At 34.2% G+C, this 20,000-nt stretch overlaps 1 protein-coding gene across 19 annotated transcripts in view; it reads left to right on the forward strand.

Annotated features, from left to right (window-relative positions):
• LOC125043462 (kinesin-like protein unc-104) overlaps positions 1 to 19,957 on the forward strand; it is a 117,904-nt gene extending 97,947 nt beyond the window's left edge. For 9 of the 19 annotated variants that reach the window (XM_047639534.1, XM_047639547.1, XM_047639540.1 and 6 more), the window contains 17 exons: positions 531 to 668; positions 871 to 989; positions 1,182 to 1,400; positions 1,737 to 1,914; positions 2,144 to 2,234; positions 2,405 to 2,529; positions 5,000 to 5,181; positions 5,447 to 5,611; positions 5,750 to 5,970; positions 6,115 to 6,304; positions 11,192 to 11,439; positions 12,308 to 12,481; positions 12,645 to 12,760; positions 13,032 to 13,287; positions 13,446 to 13,582; positions 16,297 to 16,398; positions 16,708 to 19,957. In XM_047639534.1, the coding sequence (XP_047495490.1) occupies positions 531 to 668; positions 871 to 989; positions 1,182 to 1,400; positions 1,737 to 1,914; positions 2,144 to 2,234; positions 2,405 to 2,529; positions 5,000 to 5,181; positions 5,447 to 5,611; positions 5,750 to 5,970; positions 6,115 to 6,304; positions 11,192 to 11,439; positions 12,308 to 12,481; positions 12,645 to 12,760; positions 13,032 to 13,287; positions 13,446 to 13,582; positions 16,297 to 16,398; positions 16,708 to 16,783 (2,737 nt within the window). In that variant the 3' untranslated portion in view covers positions 16,784 to 19,957. Of the gene's footprint in view, positions 1 to 530; positions 669 to 870; positions 990 to 1,181; positions 1,401 to 1,736; positions 1,915 to 2,143; positions 2,235 to 2,404; positions 2,530 to 4,999; positions 5,182 to 5,446; positions 5,612 to 5,749; positions 5,971 to 6,114; positions 6,305 to 11,191; positions 11,440 to 12,307; positions 12,482 to 12,644; positions 12,761 to 13,031; positions 13,288 to 13,445; positions 13,583 to 16,296; positions 16,403 to 16,707 lie in introns of those variants that run through there. The other 10 variants (XM_047639538.1, XM_047639551.1, XM_047639542.1 and 7 more) reach the window with 8 other exon arrangements.
• The last annotated feature ends 43 nt before the right edge of the window (positions 19,958 to 20,000 follow it).

Genomic DNA, 20,000 nt, shown 5'->3' on the forward strand with positions numbered 1-20,000 from the left:
ACTACATTAAATGTTATCATATATATATATGCTATATCATGTTTATTTAAAACAAAGGAATCACCTATTCTTTAAAATTTAAATTTGTGTATTAAAGTTACAAGGATAATCCCAACTGGTACTGTATTTTGTTATTTATTAAACAGTGTCACACTTATTCTTGATTTAGATTTCTGATTTCTCTCTCTCTCTCTCTCTTTCATTCTCTTTCTCCTTTTATCTTTCCCAGACATTGTGAAAATGATGTGTAAAGATTGAGTCGCATGCCAGCATGGTTTAGAGTTGAAGCAGATGGTGTGTTAAAGAGGTCTTATTTTTAAATTTTAAGGTGCTCTTTATTCTTGTTTATTTAAGCATCATAATGGGTATTTGCTTGTGACTAAGATCTCAAGAACAAAAGATCTTTTAGTTTGTTTTTATTTTCTTTCAAATCATTTGAAGGAATATTTCTTATCAGAACATTTAATTGACAGATATTTGTGTTAGATATTTGAGTAGTGCCTCAGTAATGGTATCCCTTTTCCTTGCAGACAACGGCTGGAATTGATGAGAGAGATGTATCACAATGAAGCAGAACTTTCACCTACCTCACCAGACTACAACATTGAAAACCTAACTGGAGGAGACCCATTCTATGACCGCTTCCCTTGGTTCAGGCTGGTGGGCAGGTGAGGAAAATTCTCATTCTATTTCAGTAATTTCTTGTGTCTTACAAATCAGAGATAACTTCTGTGAGACAAGAATTTCAAGGAAAACTATTGTTTTTATCACCAAAGATTACAAAGCATGTTTTCAAGTACTTGTCTTTGTTAAGTTTTCAGAAATATTCTGTGTAGCTTAATTATCTCTGTATGTTTTTTCTTTTATCAGGGGTTTCCTGTATTTGAGTAACCTCCTGTACCCTGTGCCACTGGTACATCGTGTTGCAATTGTTAATGAACGAGGTGATGTTAAGGGATATTTGAAGGTTGCTGTGCAGGCAGTTGTAGGTAAGTATTTACTTCTTGCTTTAGTTATAGACATGAAGTCACCTTATATGTACAACTAAATAGGTGTTAGAGATACAACTCTTTTTAATGTTTAAGTTTGGATGGCAGTTTTCATATCTGTGCATGTGGATGCCTGTGTGTATGTATGTGTGCTTATTTTTGTATATATATTTTTTTCCCTTTTTACTCCTGTTGACCCCACAGCTGAAGAAGATGCTGTGGAAACGACACAACCAGCGGGGGTGCGGCAAAGTGCTCGCATATCTTTCAATGACGGATCATTCAAGAGACCGCGAACAAAACGGGGATCGCTCTCAGCTCAGGTACTCGAGAAAAATACAGCTGCAGCTGCTGAAGAAGAACGTATAGTTGAGGGTCAGGTTGCTCCCGGAGACACCATAAAGATCGAAGGTTAGTGGAATGAGTTTCCAAAAAAGGCAGATGTCTGGTTTGGAATGAGTGATATTAGATATCCAAAAACACTGATGTAAAGAAATCTAAGTTTCTTTACTCTTGTGGTTCAAGTATAGATATTAGTAGAGTTTAGGTTTTATACAAGAACATAGCCAATATTGGGTTTCATGGTTTTGGGTATCATTTGAAAAGAAACAAATCTTATGACCTGTAATTGATATATGTGGTTCATCATACATAGATTCAGGAAAATTAGTTGACACAATACATTTTATGAATAAATTTCACATATTTAAGCATTATTAATTGTTGAAAAAACCTTCATTGCCCTAGATGAGGTGTGTGAAGTAGACAGTGGTAGAGGTGACAGCAGTGTCAGTTCTTGCGAAAGCTTAAAAGATGAAGACCTTCCGCCTCACTTGCGCATTGGCCAAGAGTTTACTTTCCGTGTGACTGTGCTTCAGGCCTTTGATGTGTCAACAGAGTATGCAGACATTTTCTGCCAGTTCAAGTGAGTATTTTTTTAAGTGGCTTTTAATTTTTCATTTCATTTCATTAGGAAATTATTTTCAGTACTTTGATATATTTGTTTTATTGTTTGAGAGGGGAATGGTTATATAAAAATATGAATATGAATATGTTTTTGCCTTTTTTGTATTAAGATGAGTTTAAAATCATCTCCAAATATGGCATTGCCTAGTTAGATAATTATTGACAGTGTGCGATTTTTCTTTCAACAGCTTTTTGCATCGCCATGATGAGGCCTTCTCTACAGAGCCCATCAAGAACACTGGTAAAGGACCTCCACTTGGATTTTATCATGTGCAGAATGTAAGTACTTGGCTTGTGGGAATTTGAGGAAAAAATGTGGGGAATATGTATCTGGAGGTTGTTTATTGTGCAATTGTAATTTTGAAGTCTTTTCCAATATTAAATATTTTGACTAGTTAGTTCTTTGATATTATCAAAATTTAGAAATATCTGCACTTTCCTTTCATCAGATTACTGTGACAGTAACACGAGCCTTCCTGGAATACATCAAAACCCAACCCATTGTGTTTGAAGTCTTTGGCCACTACCAACAGCACCCTCTCCATCGAGATGCTCGGCAAGATGCCACGCATTTGTGAGTTCTTGTTTACTTTGTTTGGGATATTGGTTTACCTTAGATATTCTTAACTTACTCGTGACATTCCTCTTCAGGGAATTAAGATGCAGGTTTTTTTGTGCTTGATGTTTAACGTCAGAGTTATAAAATATAGATATATATTACATTAAATAAAATTTTTGAATTTGCTTTTTTATGTATGATTTAAAGATATATATTTTGGAGACTTCTCTGTCCTTTGCAGTATTTTTGGCTAGTATTCTCATAATATCCTCATGAAACCATGTCATTCTTCTACCTGAAAGCTTTCAAAATGTAAGAGATTAGTGCAATAAATGGCTAATGGTACTTATTACTTTTGAAATGATTATGCAGTACACAGGTATGAGTGATGCCATGTATTAATATGACTGTCATTTTTGTGTATGAGTGAATTTGATGGTAAGCATACATACAGTGCCAATATGTCTACCTATCCTGGATTGCTTCCCCTTAAACCTCTCTGCCCTTTGATCTCTGTTGTATCTTGTCTCCACTATCCATGGTGCACAACAACCCAGCATCCATGAGTAGTCTGCTTGGCAACAGCAATGATTAGAACCCCGTTTCTTCTTAACCCTGCCTCTGTACTTCAGTTATAAAGATCCTAAGAGTCCTAAATAAAAAAACAGTGTGACGTGCTGCATCAGATTACTGTATTCTCTATTAGGATTAACTAAGTCTTTTCAAAAATAAGACACATGATCTGCAAGCTTGCCAACCTCATTAAGTGCCATACTGGAGACTAGTGAGATTGGAAAACTTACACAAGTAAACAGTTTCTTAATAAGGATGTTTATTATCTGTGCACATTTCATACCTTCGAGTCTTTTAATGCATGCAGTGTGGTTTTGCTCCCTATTGCTTTTATATACACTGTGCTTCTAATTTGTTTTGTAAATATGTCTATGCCTATAAAACCCCACTGTACTGAGGTAACTATCCTAATTTGTGAGCATTTAATTATTGTTTGTTCAGCTTAACAATTCATCCCTCTTCTAACACCGAATAGTTATAGTACTGATAGTCTTCAGTCTTGATGATTGTGGTAACTTAACCAGGCAGTGGAGTCCATCACAAAATTCTTTAATATTTTTGTAGCTGAAAGAAAAGGTTCTTATTGGATCCAGATGCTTTACTGCCATCGTGTGGCTCAAATCCAGGCACTTATTTTTTTTTCATTTTCTGCATAAGCATTTTTAGCTTTTATGTCATTTTCCAATCTCTATATTTGTCATTCGACATGTTTTATCCAGATGGTAATAGACTAGATTATATATCATTTCCTGTCCTGGCTCATGGACATTCCACACTCATTTATCGATGGAAATAATGCAAAAGCCCCTTTTAAACACCAATTGAGTCACCCTCCAAGAGCTTTGTGCACTTGTGGCAAGTGTTTCCAGTCACCCAGGCCTTCAACTGAAATGCTCACAATGGCAAGTTCATGTCACCCTGCCCTCAGCCAGATTTTCCTTTGATGGCACGTTCACATCACCTGCCCCTTAAGCCTGATTTTTTAAAGAAATGATGGTCACATCATCCAGATTGTAGGGGTTAATGTGAATTTGGAAGGATATTATACAAAGTATTTTGTAATTAGGTTGATTATGACATTGGTGAAGATATCCTTTTCTATATGGTATTTTTTAAAGCTATGAAGCATTATCACTCCATATTATGAAATTATCAATATGAAATTGACAGGTTACATTACTATAAGTCTATTTGGTTATAAAGTATAAATGAAAGAATATAAAAGAAAAGTGTGTGTATATATATATATATATATATATATATATATATATATATATATATATATATATATATATATATGTATGTGTATGTATATATATATATATATATATATATATATATATATATATATATATATATATATATATATATATATATATATATATATATATCTATATATATATATATAGATATATGTATATATATATATATATATATATATATATATATATATATATATATATATATATATATACATTTATATATTTATATATATATATATATATATATATATATATATATATGTATGTATATGCATAAATATAGTATGTGTGTGTAAATATGTAGGCCTAATGGTTTGTTTCTGAATTCTGATTTTGAAAAAATTACCATAATGCCATTTAGTTACATGGTCAGTTCGCAACCAAATTATACAGATAAAGAATTTTACATTTTCCTCTCCTTCAGATCATTATTTATTTTTTTTGTTGCTTTAATGTGTCTTGCGTCCTCAAGCTCATGTCCTGCATGCCTATCTAACAATTGTTGCTGTGCTGTCTTTTCCCCTCTCCCCTCCCCTCATCCACCATCCCCAAATCCCTCTCCTCCCTGGCTGTTCTGGTGCTGTGGTGGCACTGGTGCTGTGGCTGTGTTGTGGCTGGCTGGCTGTTGGCTCCTATTGTTGGTCCATCAGCTTACCCCCTGGCCTGGTCCCTCCCGGCAGCTCCAGAGGTCCTCCGAAGAGGATGCAGCCACCTGCCATCCCCATCAGCCAGCCTGTGCGCTCACCCAAGTTCGGCGTCGTGCAGAGCCCATCTACCTCCCACGTGCATGCGAGACATGACCTCCTCGTGTGGTTCGAGATCTGCGAGCTAGGTGAGGGCATAGTTCCTTTTCATCTTCTCCATTTTTTGTTGGTTGGATTATATTGTTTCTTTATTCCAAAGAATATTTTTGGAAAAAAATAATTTTGGCAGTTATAAAATGAAATTAATAACTGCATCTTTACTACCATTTAGGGAAATTTATAGTTAGACTTTACCAAGAATGCATGTGAGGATATACTTTATTAAGTATATCATACTATTTATATGGAGATGTATCCTTATCTGGGTCACTATTCCCATATCATCTCAAACAGCACCGAATGGAGAGTACGTCCCAGCAGTGGTAGAGCATGGAGACGACCTTCCTTGTAGGGGACTTTTCCTCCTACATCAGGGTATCCAACGTCGTATCCGAATCACCATTGTGCATGAAAACTCACCAGACCTGATCTGGCGAGATGTTCGAGAATTGGTTGTGGGTGAGTTGAGGGGAAGTTTTGTATTTTATTTAATGATAGAAAGCCACTGGTTATATAATTGTGTAAGACACCTTCCATATTGCTGTGATTTGATGATAGCTTAATATATGATAATTTAAAAATCCTGCTTCTTCCCAGGTCGCATACGCACAACCCCAGAGAGTGAGGATGATGACAACGATACCTCAGTATTATCTCTGGGTTTGTTCCCTGGAGAATACTTAGAATACCCTGGGGAGGATCGCACTCTCTTCCGCTTTGAGGCTGCCTGGGATTCGTCACTCCACAATTCCGTCTTGTTGAATCGTGTTACACCACATGGAGAGCATGTCTACATGACTATATCAGCATACCTTGAGGTATGTGATGTCAGTTTTCATTTATTTGGGTTTTAATTTGAAATGTGTATGATTCTGATTTTTACATACATGATTCCATTTTTACATACCAAAACTAGAATTATCTGATTTATCATTCCTTACTCTTTTTATTATGCATTTCAGTTGGAAAACAATGCCCAACCAGCCATCATCACAAAGGACCTGTGTATGGTTGTATATGGTCGTGACTCTCGAACCATCCCACGGTCTCTGCGTCACTTATTCAGTGGATCCTATAAGAATGCTGAAGCAAACAGGATCTGCGGAGTTTATGAGACTGTGCTGAAGCGCGCAGCTGAAGCAGGTAGCCCAGGTTTGTGGTTTAGTCCTGACAGATGTAGAGAGGTGGTCATGGGCTGCCCATCCTGCCCAGAACCCTCATATTTTGGATAACCTGCCCATAACTCAGTGTGGGTAGGGGGGCGGGGGGCAGCTGTATCTATGACTGGGCCACCCTGCAACCACCATTGCTTCTCCAGCTACGGTATGCGGCCTAGCTGCAGCCCTACCTGCCACTTAGAACGTTGATATATATATATTTATGTATATATATTTATATGTGTGTATATATATATATATATATATATATTAGTCACATTTGGTGCTTTATACTAGGTACATTGAACTGCTTTTTTCACTGACATAACATGCATATTTTCTCTGTAACACCACTGTATAAGATATATATAGACTTCCTGGTTTAGGAGGGGATATGGAAAGTTCATAGCAGTGAAAGTTCCCTTTTGCCCCTCATGGAATATCTTTCAGTTTTAAGATCATCATTATTATGAATCAGGTCTTAGGATTATTAAATTATATAAATGGCAGTCCATATGTCTTATTCTGGACTGCTGAATTAAATATGGAATAATGAAATTTCTTAATCTGTAATTAATGTTATGCATGTGTAATGGTTTAGGAAACTCTATTGGATGTATTCTCAAGGGGAACATAAAGAGAGAGTAGAAATTTATTTTTTGAAAAGAGATATGGGAAAAAGAAGGAGAGGGAAATATAGGTGCATCATGTGAAACTGACATCATAACCCATCATATATTCTATTATTTTTAGATAAAATAGGATGTTTTCATTAGACTTCATTATTCATATTTTTCCCCCAAATAGGTATTTTACCATAAGATATCTAGTGCAAGTATACAAAAGTTAAAAGATTATTCTGCAGTTCAAGCCTAGTAACTTTAATATATATATTTTGGAAGAATATACGCTTTGTATAAACCTTATTTGTCAAGTGGTGGATAGGATGTAGCAGGCACATTCAATCACTTACTTCTGACTGCTTGTTCAAACCCTACCCAAAGCTTGTGTTAGTGTGTTGTTGAACATTCTTTGCTTTAATGCATTTCTATGCTGGCCGATCCTTTATTCAAAGCAATACAATTTTTCCTTTCCTATCTGTCACTAAATGATACATTTATAGTATATATGTATGTTTTTTTTCTTCTCCCTTTCAGTCTCTCTCTTTCCCATGCATACTCTTTCACTCTCTAGCTTTTGAAAAACTATTATGCCACAGTTTTGTATGCAAGAGAATGAGTGTTACAGTTATAATCAAAACTGCTGAAAACAGAAATTTTGCTTAAAAGTAGATCTTCATGAGTCACAGTTTTGACTTGTAACTTCTTCATAAATTTTGTATGATAGCAGATGTTACATTTCCAATGTAGCAGTCACTTTATCACAATGCATAAATCCCAACCGAGTTCCATTAAATGCATGCTAAATGGTAAATGGATAACCACATTGTACATATATAATTTTTTTTTTCATTTAATTAGCCAACACGTTGCCTACCTCTGTGTAAGGTACTGTAGTCTGTTATACATGTTTAAAAATACATTAACTACATTTCATGTTTGTGTTGATAATTCAGTGCATATAATAGATGTATGTCTATTTATTTATGTATATTTGTTTATTTACTTTTCTTCTTTTCTTTTTATTGTGGCTTTAACTGCTGTTACGTTTAATGTTTATTAAGGTGTTGAGTGTCTTTATAGTGATTTATAATATTTTGAGTGTTGTTGCTTTTGTTATTGTTAATGGCATTGATGTTATTGTTGTGGTTATTGTTCTCACCTTACATTATTTTTATTTTTATTGAAGGGGAGGGCTAGTATTACTATTTTATTATTATTTTTACTTATTTTTATCATCATTGTTATTATTATCATCATAATCTTTATTGTTGTTATTATTATTGTTATAATTTATAATCATTATTATTATTATTATCGTTATTATTGTTATTACAGTTAGTATTATCATAATAATAATAATAATGATTATTATTATTATTATTTTTATTATTATTATTATTATTATTATTATTATTATTATTATTTCAATTATTGTTGTTATTATTATTATTCTCATTATCACTTATCATTGTTATTGTTGTTATTTTTGTCATTAACATTGTTATTATTATTATTATTATTATTATTGTTATAATTGTTATTATAATTGTTGTTGTTGTTCTTATTATTATTATCATCATCATCATCATCATCATCATCATCATCATCATCATCATCATCATCATCATCATCATCATCATCATCATCATCATCATCATCATCATCATCATCATCACCATTACCATTATTACCGTTATTATTATTATAATTATTATTATTATTATTATCATTGTTATTTTTATTATTACTATTATTATTATTAATGTTATTATTATTAATATTATTATTACTATTACTATTATTATTACTATTACTATTGTTATTATTAATATTATTATTATTACTATTACTATTATTATTATTATTATTATTATTATTATTATTATTACTATTACAATTATTATTATTATTATCATCATTACTATTATTATTATTATTAATTCAATTGTTACTGCCAACACTGATACTATTACTACTACTATAACTGCTACTACTACTACTACCACTACTACCACTACTACCACTACTACCACTACTAGTACTACTACTGCCAAAACTACTAGTACTACCAACCTATGTTAATCATAATTATTGATATATGCATATGCTTCATACTATCACTATGATTATTTCAAAGATTTTTTGTTATCATTATAGCTATTATTGATGCAGCTGCTACAAGGCTTATGTGGGAAGAGTAATAGCAGTGTCACAGTTTTTTTTATAAATTTTATTAACTAAAGACACTTGGAGAAATGCTAATAAAGTAGGTGTTATTTACCTGTTGATGCCTCTGTGATTTTAGTTAATTTTGTTTACGTATAAGTGACTCTGCAAGCACTAAGTCACAAGGAGTCAATCTCACATGATTACCATTCCTTGAATTTTTGTGAAATGTTTTGTTTCTTATATTTATAATGTTATTATTGTTGTTTACATTATTATTAAATATAGTTATATTAACAGTGTTAACAGCCATAAAGAATTTTTAAAATCTGAAAAAATTAAAGAAGGGAAAGGACTAGTAAATGATGTATATGACACCTTCATGAGGAAGCTCTTGGAAGGTCATCTGTGTGTTCAAAAGATTAGTAAACTGAAATCCCAGTGGATATGGTCGCCCTGCCTGGTGACAACAAGTAAAGGATGAAATTAATTCGGATACTGCTGTTACTGTTGCTACTACATATGCTGTTTGCAGTACGGCTATTACAATTAGCACTACTGCTATTTTACTGCTATTGCAATACATGTACAGCACTTTACAGATGTCTGTTATTGCTGCCTCCAGACAGCATTGCTTTTTAACAATTTAATTTTAATTTCTATTTCATTTACATAAAAACAGAGCTTTACTATAGATACTGTATTGTCTCAGATTTCAATATTAGTGATCATTTTCACTTTCGTTCTAAAATACGTATTCATACTGTCTTTCATACAATGAGTTACCGCTGTTTCAGTAAAGAAGTACATTTTTTCTTATGATTGTAATAGTTTTATGCACAATGAATTAGAGATGCTGTTTCACTGGAGTCAAATCCTTGCCAAGAGAAGTAATAAATGTGCTAGATGATTGACAGGTGTGAGTGCAGGGAACCGCTTTTCTTGTTTGTTGCACAAGTGAGGTTACAACTTTTAGGTTTAGTTTTATCTGCATGTCCTCTGCCCTAGAGAGATCTGACCCTTCTCAGTGACAGAAGAGCAACAGAACTATCTTTATGCATTTTTATCACCCTTTTACACAGGATCTTAGCAAAGTATAGTCTTTACTAATGGTTAGTGATATTACTATGGGATTACATACCAGTTTTTTCCCCTCGCATTTTTCCTTTTTTCCCCTTTTCCCTTTTTTTTCACTTTATTTTCTTAGTAGTAGCTATCCTCCTGGACGACAGAAAACCTCATTAGACTGCTGAGCATTTCGTTTAAGAAAGGTTTTGCTGAATAGTCATAGTGCAGAATTTGTAGTGCACATAACTATCAGTGTTTTTGTCATAGAAGGCGGGATATCATACAGGATGATTTTTTGATCTTAGAGCTATGGCATTGTTCAAAAGTCCCAATAGCAATTTTCAGATGTACCGTCAGTGCCTTTACATTAACCTATATGGCAGTTGGCTGTAGATACAAAATGTATTTTTAATTCTGTATATATACTTCTTATATATACACCTGACAGATTTATACAATAGGATAGATTAAGTTAATTGCAAAATTTCACAACAGAATATTAGTGCAAGAGTAATGCTTTTGTTGCTAACTAGGAATATGACATTTAGGCTTCTAATTTTGCAAAAAGAAAATTATCCTCTATGAGCTCCAATCAAACTGTCTATGCTTGCAGTGTACTGTGATTAGAATCATTGGTTCACCCTGTGATATCATTGGCTGTGGTCATAGAGAATTGAATATTGACTGGGTCTCAGTGGCTGAGAGTTATGATCACTTAAGCAGTGTGCAAATATGTTCGTCTTTTTCTGGTGCATTGTCGCTTCAGTACCTCATTTACAAAGTTTCTTTTTATTTTTGACCTAAGACAAGTGGGGCATGACACCGACCTTTGTACTCTCTTTGACCAGTGACCAGCTCTCTTCATATGTATCAAGTTTTTTTGGAAAAGATATGGTTAAAAAATTAATTAATTAAAAAAAAAAAAAATGTACATAAAGTATCCTCTGTGAAATTTATTCATCTGGATATGGGAGATCACACAGTGTCTCATTCCCCACACTACCATTCACTCATTGCTTTTCCAGGCTTACAGCGACGACAGCGACGGGTCCTGGACACAAGTTCCACATATGTCCGTGGCGAAGAGAACCTGCATGGATGGAGGCCACGCGGAGATTCCCTTATCTTTGAACACCAGTGGGAGCTTGAGAAGATCACGCGCTTGACCCAGGTGGAGCGCACACGACACTCTCTCCTCCTGCGGGAAAAACTTGGCCTCGGAAAAACTCCCATCCCTTATAGCCATCACCACGACTACACCAAGAGTGAAAAGGTGTGTGTCTTGTAGTGTGTAATGATTGGTCTATCATTTTGCCTGATTTCGAGTAGAATTTAAACATAGGTGCTGCCTTTCAAGTACTTTTGTAATTTCACACAGTTTGACTATTACTATTCACAATTTATTACTTTTATTAGTACTAATATATTCAGTGTTGCTGTTGTTGTTTTTTTGTATTGTCTATGTTAAGAAGTCAATAACAGGCATTAATGCTCTTGATAAAGGTAATGGCAGTAGTCATTATGTTGGTAGCATTATGCATGTAAAAAAAAAAATTCCCTCCGTTAACGTACATACATTTCATTACCCAAGAACTTGGTTTGAATTGCCATAGATTTGTAGGTAAATTTTTATTATATTTCCAAGATTAATTTCAACATTTCTCATTACTTGCATGTATTTTTTTATTGCATGGAATCTACAGTCAATTGCTGATCAAATAATTGCTTACATAAGACTAAGTAATTACATTTTTTGTTTGTTCTTGTAAATATGCTCTGTTTAGTTGTTTTTTACAAATGAGTAGAAGTAGATACAGAGGTATGGATGTTTGTCAAGAACTATGCATGGTGTATCTATATATGAATTAAAGATTAAAAAAAAAGACTTTCAAACACCTGCTTTTATGCTTACAGTGTCATTGTTCACAGACATTTGTTGATTTGTAAAGACTTTGCCTTGTTATATCACGTCATCTGTTCAGAATTTAGTTTCACCTTATTTTATTCACCTTAGTGCCAAAAGAAAAACAAAAGCTTCACAAGTTCTCGTATCTTCGGCCAAACTGAAGATACACTTTGATCAGCTCCTCATTGGTCTCGCACTAGTGCTTGGAGGCTGAATTTCCCTTTTCTCCCTTTAGCATCCTAACCAACTTCCTCGTATGCAGGAGGTGGCTAATCAAGCAGCCAAGGCCGGTTGCGATGCGCGTGCTGTGTTGGCACGCTGTTCCTCCAGAGACTTGCCCTCAACAGACTCTGAAAACATGAGTGAAGCAGAGAAGGATACAGCATTCAAATTCATTAGGCTCATGCAGGTAAGTGGTTATTGCAGGAGTTGCAGCTTGCTAAAAAATAAATAAATAAATATATAGTTCAGAATATATCCTGAATAACATATGTATATGTTGCTTCTGAAAAAAATATTACCATGGACATCACACATGTAATATAGGTCTGCTAAAGTAAATACCTTTGCAGGGCCGATCCGCACAGTCACACGCTAAGCAAGGAACTCCAGCACAGACACCTAATGATGAGCAAGATGCCCTCACTACCTCGGTCACCTCTTCCTGCTCTTCCACAACCTCCACAGAGTAAGGATTACCTGCCTTTTCTATGACATTTATATAATATTAACTCTTTTTCCCTTATGTATATTTTATTTGTTTTAATCTTTTCTTTTTCATATTTCATGATCGCAAGGAACTATGATTTTTTTTTCTTTCTTTCTTTTTTTCTTTTGTTAAGGAAAAATAGAGAGAAGTTAACAAAATTATTGTGATTAAAAATATATATTGAAGTTTATAGTATTAGTGTGGTGAGAGCTAAGGATAGCTCTGATCTATTCTTTTCCCACTTAACCAGACTGGCCTCTCCTGAGCGGCCTCGAGCACCAGTTCCAGACCTCCATATCTCCCTTGGGGGATCAGCTGTTGTGCCCCCAGGCTCTCCCCTGGCCAGTCCTGGGGACTCACAGGGTTCATCTCCCCTGGTGGAACGCCGACCAATGCCACTCTTCGTGCCAGAAGTTGAGGAAATCCGTATATCTCCTGTGGTCAGTCGGAAGGGCTATCTTAATGTCTTAGATGACCGCACCAACAACTGGATCAAAAGATGGGTGGTAAGTGGGATGGTCTCTCTGAAAGAATTATTGTAGTGATATATTTCAGCATTCATTCTCAAGGAATAGTAGTATGCAAATGTATCTTCAGTGAACAGAGATGATGAAAACTCTTCACATAAGGACTTTGTCTCATTTTCTGTCTGCTTGACTCCCAGGTGGTAAGGCGACCTTACGTCTTTATCTTCCGAGATGAGCGCGACCCAGTGGAGCGTGGCTTGATCAATCTTGCCACAGCTCAGATTGAATATTCTGAGGACCAACAGGCCATGGTGCGAGTGCGCAACTCCTTCAGGTGAGTTATGGTAGAGATAGGGCACTCAGGACCTTCAGATTTGAGAGTTTTGTACTGTTTAAGGTGGTACTGGTTATAAACATCTGACTGGAGTTTTGAATGGTGTTACAAATATTGTTGATTAATGAATTTAGTTTATTAGTGACAAAAAAAGATGTACGAGGGATCCAGTCTGAGAATGGCCAATAGTTCATATTAAAAGCAAAAGTTGTCACCCGTCCCTCCTTTCTTTATTTATTTTCATTATTATTATTATTATTATTATTATTGTTATTATTATTATTATCTTTTTCTTTTGCCTTGATATTGAGCCTTGACATAAAGTCTAATAATGTGCTAAATAAGCCTTTAAGGTTGAAAGAACCTTCTTTTTACAAGTGGGTACCTCAAGCATAAGGTAATAACTTGAAAACATAGAGAATATTTAAGTGTTAAATCTGCTAATTAAGATTTCAAAATATAAATGGTTATGGTAAAATATGTTCAGTCTTCAAGCTCATATTGCTCTCCCTAATGTTCATGTGTCTTTTATGACTACAATGTTATTTTTAGGATATTGTTAAAGATACCTTAGATTTGTTTAATAGTTGAAAAATTATTTATATCAGTCTATACTTGAATATGATATTAAAGCACAAAATTCAAGCAGCAAGAGCTTCTGTCCGGTGTATTCAGATATTAACCCAACCACCACAGATTTACAGGTGAGATAGGTTGGACTAATAACTGACTCCTTGGTGACAAGCACTTGTAGAGCCATCTATGTGTAAATAAAATAAATAAACTTATATTACAGTAGGTATGGCATATATTCTTGCCATCCATGCCAATTGGGTTAAATAAAAGAAGGGTCTACACAAATTTATTAGTTTTGCATGTGTTGTAGACCATGGTTAGCAGTATTGAAAGGAAGGAATTTAATTCAGAATAAATTGCATTTAATTATCATTCCAAGTCCTGGAACTTTTAACAGAAAAATTATTCTAAACTGATGTTATATATGCATTTAATGCACAGCAGTAATGGATATATGTATGTATATAACAAGTAAATAAGCATTTAACAAATGTAAGAGAAAATAAAAAGAGACACAGGCATAATGAGAAGAAAACATCTGTCCCTTTTTCTTTCTTCATGACTGTTTATATCTGTTGATGTTTATTTGAATCGCAATTGTTTTATAGACGAAAAGCAATATATTTTCCCCTTTCCCCTCGGTTGTAACTAGGATGGAGAACAGCAGGTATATTAGTCCATGTTTTCTACACATTACTGGACAAAAAGTACAGCTTCAAGAACAGTGTGGAGAAAGTAGCATGGCTTGACTGCTTGAATGCTGATAACACTTATGAAAATGTTGCTTTTCAGAATGATAAATTTTGTTATTCGGTATGCAGATTCCATACAGAAAAATATTTAATTAAAATATATTTATTGATATAGGGAAGGTCCTTCCCCTGTCATTTCAATAATTATTCTGTGTGCCATTTGCATGCTACCTAAGTTAGTTGTACCAAGATCTGTGTCTATTTTACAAGATTATACACAGCTGAGTAAAAGTAAAAATATATGACCATCTCCATCAGTGATATAAGAAAATAAAAGTCAGTAATAAGAATTACTGAAATGCAACACCAATATTGCACTCAGCAGCAAGCTAAATATGAAAAGTATTTCACTGTTTGAGCACAATGATGTGACTACTTTGTCAGCTATTTATTTGATGCTGATGAAGCTGGGTGGTTACTTTAAAAACCTTGTAGTAAATAAACCACATTGCATTATAACTGGCTTTGAGCACATTCATTCAGCTGGGTTTCAAGCTAGGAATAGACAGGATCTAGAGATTTTGGTTGTGTATACTTGAGAAGACTATAGATTCAGTTTGATGACCATCAGATCTTATTTATTTCATTTGAGACAAGGCTAGAAAAGGTTTGGGGTTAGGATAGGTAAGCTGGGTAGTTGCCTGGAGGCCCTCAAAACCAGAGGCCACTACATATAACAGAAAAGAAGGTAAAGATAAAACAATACTTGTAAGTAGTAGTTAAAGAATATGATATGGCATTATATCTTGAATAGGCTGTAATCATGTACTTGTAAGATATAGATGTATTATTTATATTTTTCAACAGAAAACTTTCAGCTTACAAGAATATGAAAAATGTATATTTGATACAGAATGCATTTGAAATATACATGTCAAATTCAGGAGATGATTAGTACCAACTAATGAAATATTTAGTAACTTCGTTATTTTATATATGTGTTCATTAGTATATTTCATTTAGCATTGAAGTTTTTGTGTTAGAATACTTTAAAAAGCAAGATTAAGATCAAATCAAAGAGGGAGAAAGGGAATATAGTACTGTTATGTATTTATGTGTGTATATACACAAAAACATATAAAATCATTCATACATATTTTATTTTATTGATTTATTTAATAATTAATTTTCATATATGTCAGTAATCTTGAAAAAAAAAAGTGTTTTTGTTTGTTTTTATTCTTCTTCTTACTTTCTTTCTTTTTCTCTTATAGGGGGAATGGGCTCCTTGCATAAGATCAGGCAATCATGAGAAGATAAAAATAATACAGTAAAGCTGGATTAGTGCATATCAGTAGGAAGAGGAGAGAAAAAAATCTTTCATCTGTAAGACACTGAAACATAGTGTGAAGACTAGACACCTTAATCATTTATTTCTCTTTACAGCGTGGTGACAAAACAGCGAGGCTTCCTTCTGCAGACGCTCGGGGACAAAGAAGTGCATGACTGGCTCTATGCTATCAATCCACTCCTGGCTGGGCAGATCAGGTAAGCTGAGAGCTGTTGGGCATCATACATCATGTTATGATGTATAATGTATTGTAAGTGTCATGGTAGGCTCATTTGAAATATTTTGTTTTGAAATGTTTTCATTCATTCTTTAAATATATTTATGTAATATTCTTTCTCTTTACTATTTATATTTTGACTTTTGGATAAGTAACTGAATGAAATTTAGGCATTTCACATTAAGATATCATCATTTCTTCATCATTTCATAATTGTGTTTAGCATATATGATAATGTATGCAAATTAAGTCCCCTTAATATAGATCATACAAATTTTTTTGTTGCCAGATCAAAGCTTGGTCGCCGCAGTCGCCACACATCTGGAGGAAGCCACCCCAATACACTCTCTGTACCTACAAAGTGAGACATGGACAATCCCAGGTATAAGCAAAGCCTCAGCCACTGACTTCTTCATCAGTCTCTGACCTCTTCAACAACCTAATCTTTTCATGAGCCTCCTGATACATTGGTCACAGTATCAACCCAGCTGTTGGAAATATCAGTGTATTATCTGTTTGTGTAAAAAAAAAAAAATATTATTATGATAATAAAGAGGGTATTACAGCATTTATACAGAGCTCCATAGACTGGAGTTAGTTCCTTCCTTGTATATTATAGGGACAATACAATCTGGTTATCATGTTTCATTAACATTTAAGAGATACATAATGAGGAGGTCCTCTCATCAGACCCTCCCACCTGACTGGTCTTTTCTTCAGAAACTTTCCCTTAAAGTATGTAGTAGGAGCCAATGAATGTCATAATTGCATATACATTATGAGAGGTAGAATGTTTTCTGGAATAGTGTGAAATGATCTGGTAACAGTTGCACGGTTCTGTTCTCTAGTCCCTAAGATGACAATACTTTATAAAGAATGATTGAGCTTGCAGACACCATTGCATCCAACCATTTACTCTTGCAGTGTCTGCTGTGTTCCTTCCAAATGTTCAGCATACCAGGGTGGACAGTTATTTCACTAACCCAGTTGTATGTCCCATGTGCTTGCCTGTTGCTTCTTATTGTACACGGGCTCTACCAGCATCACCCTTAATTGTGGTCATTACTAATTATAGTAGACTCATTAGCATTGCAAGATATATCATGAAGTTTAATAATTTAAGGTGTGACAAACCTTATTTTATGTTACTTGTGTATATGTTCATAAAAAAGGAAAAAAAAATCACAAGTGGAGTGAAATGCAGCTTACCAACAAATATATGGGAGCCAATAGTCCTGTTGCTCACTAGTGACAATTTCTGAAGGGGACTGAATCTGTGTGCTCATCACTCTCATGAGACCTGCTATTTGCTGTATATTTTTGTCTTATAGGGGTTTATGTATGACATACTTTTCTTCCATATAGGAGTTTTTGTATGTCATAGACAGTTTCCTTTTAGGAGCTGCTGTATGCCTTATTCACCTTAATGCTAGAGTTGCTCTGACATACAGTTTCCCTGTAGGACTATCTGTAAAATGTATACATCTTAAATGATTTGCATTACACTATACCAACCTTGTCAAAGTGAACCTATGGTGTTTGCATATCCATGATAAGAGCATATGTTTCCTGAATGTATCTTCCTCTACTGAATTCTTGTAACAATGATAAGCGTTACTTTATTATGATGCAGATGTGGTAGAAGATTTACCGAGGGTAGTCCGCAAGCAAGACGGGAACTGATATATCCCTCTTAAGATGATTCTCATGTATATGTCAGAATTTCAACCTCAATATAGTTTGAGATATTACACTGAAAATAAATACATTCCAAGGAGGTAGACTTACTGAATTTGTGAATAAAACCTTGTAAGTTGTGATATTATATATATACACATATATATCTAGACGATTTTTGACCAAGGGATAATTATTTTTTTTCTCTCTCTTTTTTCCATGCATGGGGGTGAATCCAGGCAGCACTAGTCTTCAGATGGAAAAGAATATAGTTTAATGTAGAGAATTAGGATGTAATATAACAGAAAAATAATATGAAAATCAAATATAGTACCATGCTGCCTGTAGAGATATCATTGAGAATGTGAGAATCCATTGCGTTTCTCATTGATCATTATTTATTTAAAAAGAATTGTACATTCTATACAAAGCTTAGGGTAATGTGTTAAGAGCAGTACAGCATGAGTGGGTGAACACTAAACTTTAAATGGGTGCATGATGTACAATACATGTACAGTTCAGATTCTTCTCACAGAGGTAGTATGAAATATGATAAGCCCTGAGGCCTTCCAACAACTGCCTACTCCCAGCTCTAAGTTGGTGCACAAATGGGCCAGTATCCACTTGAGAATACAAAGAATTACACTAGGTTCTGCACTTGGAGAACATATCTGTGACAAAACAAACAGCGGGATAGGACTTCATGTGCAGTCAGAAACATTTTACTGTAGCTCTGACTTCTTTCTGTTATTTATCCTGAATTATATTCACGTTAGAAAAATACAATATAAAAAGAATAGATAAACAAATAAAAATACATTGTTATGAAGTGTTCAGACTGTATTTAAAACTCTCCTGCTTAAACTACATTTTCTAAAAGCCCCCCAAACATTTACACTGGTACTTCAGCTAACATTTCTCCATACATCACTACCAGAAGTCATTAATAAAGAAAACAAACTGTTCAAGCTAATCAACATCAAAGAACATAATGTCTCCCAGGCTTAGAAACAGCCTTACTAAGAGGGGCAGAGGAACAGCAATTCAAAAGCTGCTGTTATGAGATCACTGAATGTAAAGCCTTACATGAAATTTTAGTAAGGCATGTTTACTTGGTCACTGCATGCAGAAATTGGTCTTACTGGAAGGCTATTTTATTACTCGGAGTTGCTGATCATACCACTATTTTAATTATATCCCCCCCATAATTTCCCCCTCGTAGGAACTTGTCATCAGAGGTAATTATAACATCTTAGAGTGTTTGTCTGTGAAGAGACCTGGTGATTGGAAACTCGAAACCAAAGATGTTAGTATATAAGTATAAGCGTATCTTTATCTAGTCACATGCATCACCACAGATGTGTTAGGAAAATAACATTTTGTCAGATAGCTAGTGCATGATGTCTGCCAATGGCATGGAGACAACAGAATGTACCCAGCACACCTGTCAGATGTCCTCATTACAAACATATATTGCCGGGATGGTATTTTCCAAGCATATTGCATTCCACACCATAGTCTAGTTTAATTTCATCATATATATTTTTTTCTTTGTTTACTCTCTTTTATTTTGTATTACTTTTTTGCCCATTTGTTCATTAAAGAGTTTAAAAGCTTTATATTTGTGATTACTAAAGAGTAGAAGTGGTTGTCCAGCAGTAATAGGGCTGCTATATATTATGGCTATAAACAAGGGCAATCTTGAAATATGTAACTTTAAAGGAAATTTTTTAGAAAATTATTATTTGGATATCAATAATTAGTGATATTGTGTTATCATAGAATATATCTTGATCAATTATTTATGAAACTCACTGTAAAGCTTGATGTTTACAATGATATGGCCAAATGTAATAATTTAACCAGTGTTTCATTATCCTGAATTATAATATACACAACACCAGA

Source organism: Penaeus chinensis, chromosome 34, assembly GCF_019202785.1.
Source record: "Penaeus chinensis breed Huanghai No. 1 chromosome 34, ASM1920278v2, whole genome shotgun sequence".
Lineage (NCBI taxonomy): Eukaryota > Metazoa > Arthropoda > Malacostraca > Decapoda > Penaeidae > Penaeus > Penaeus chinensis.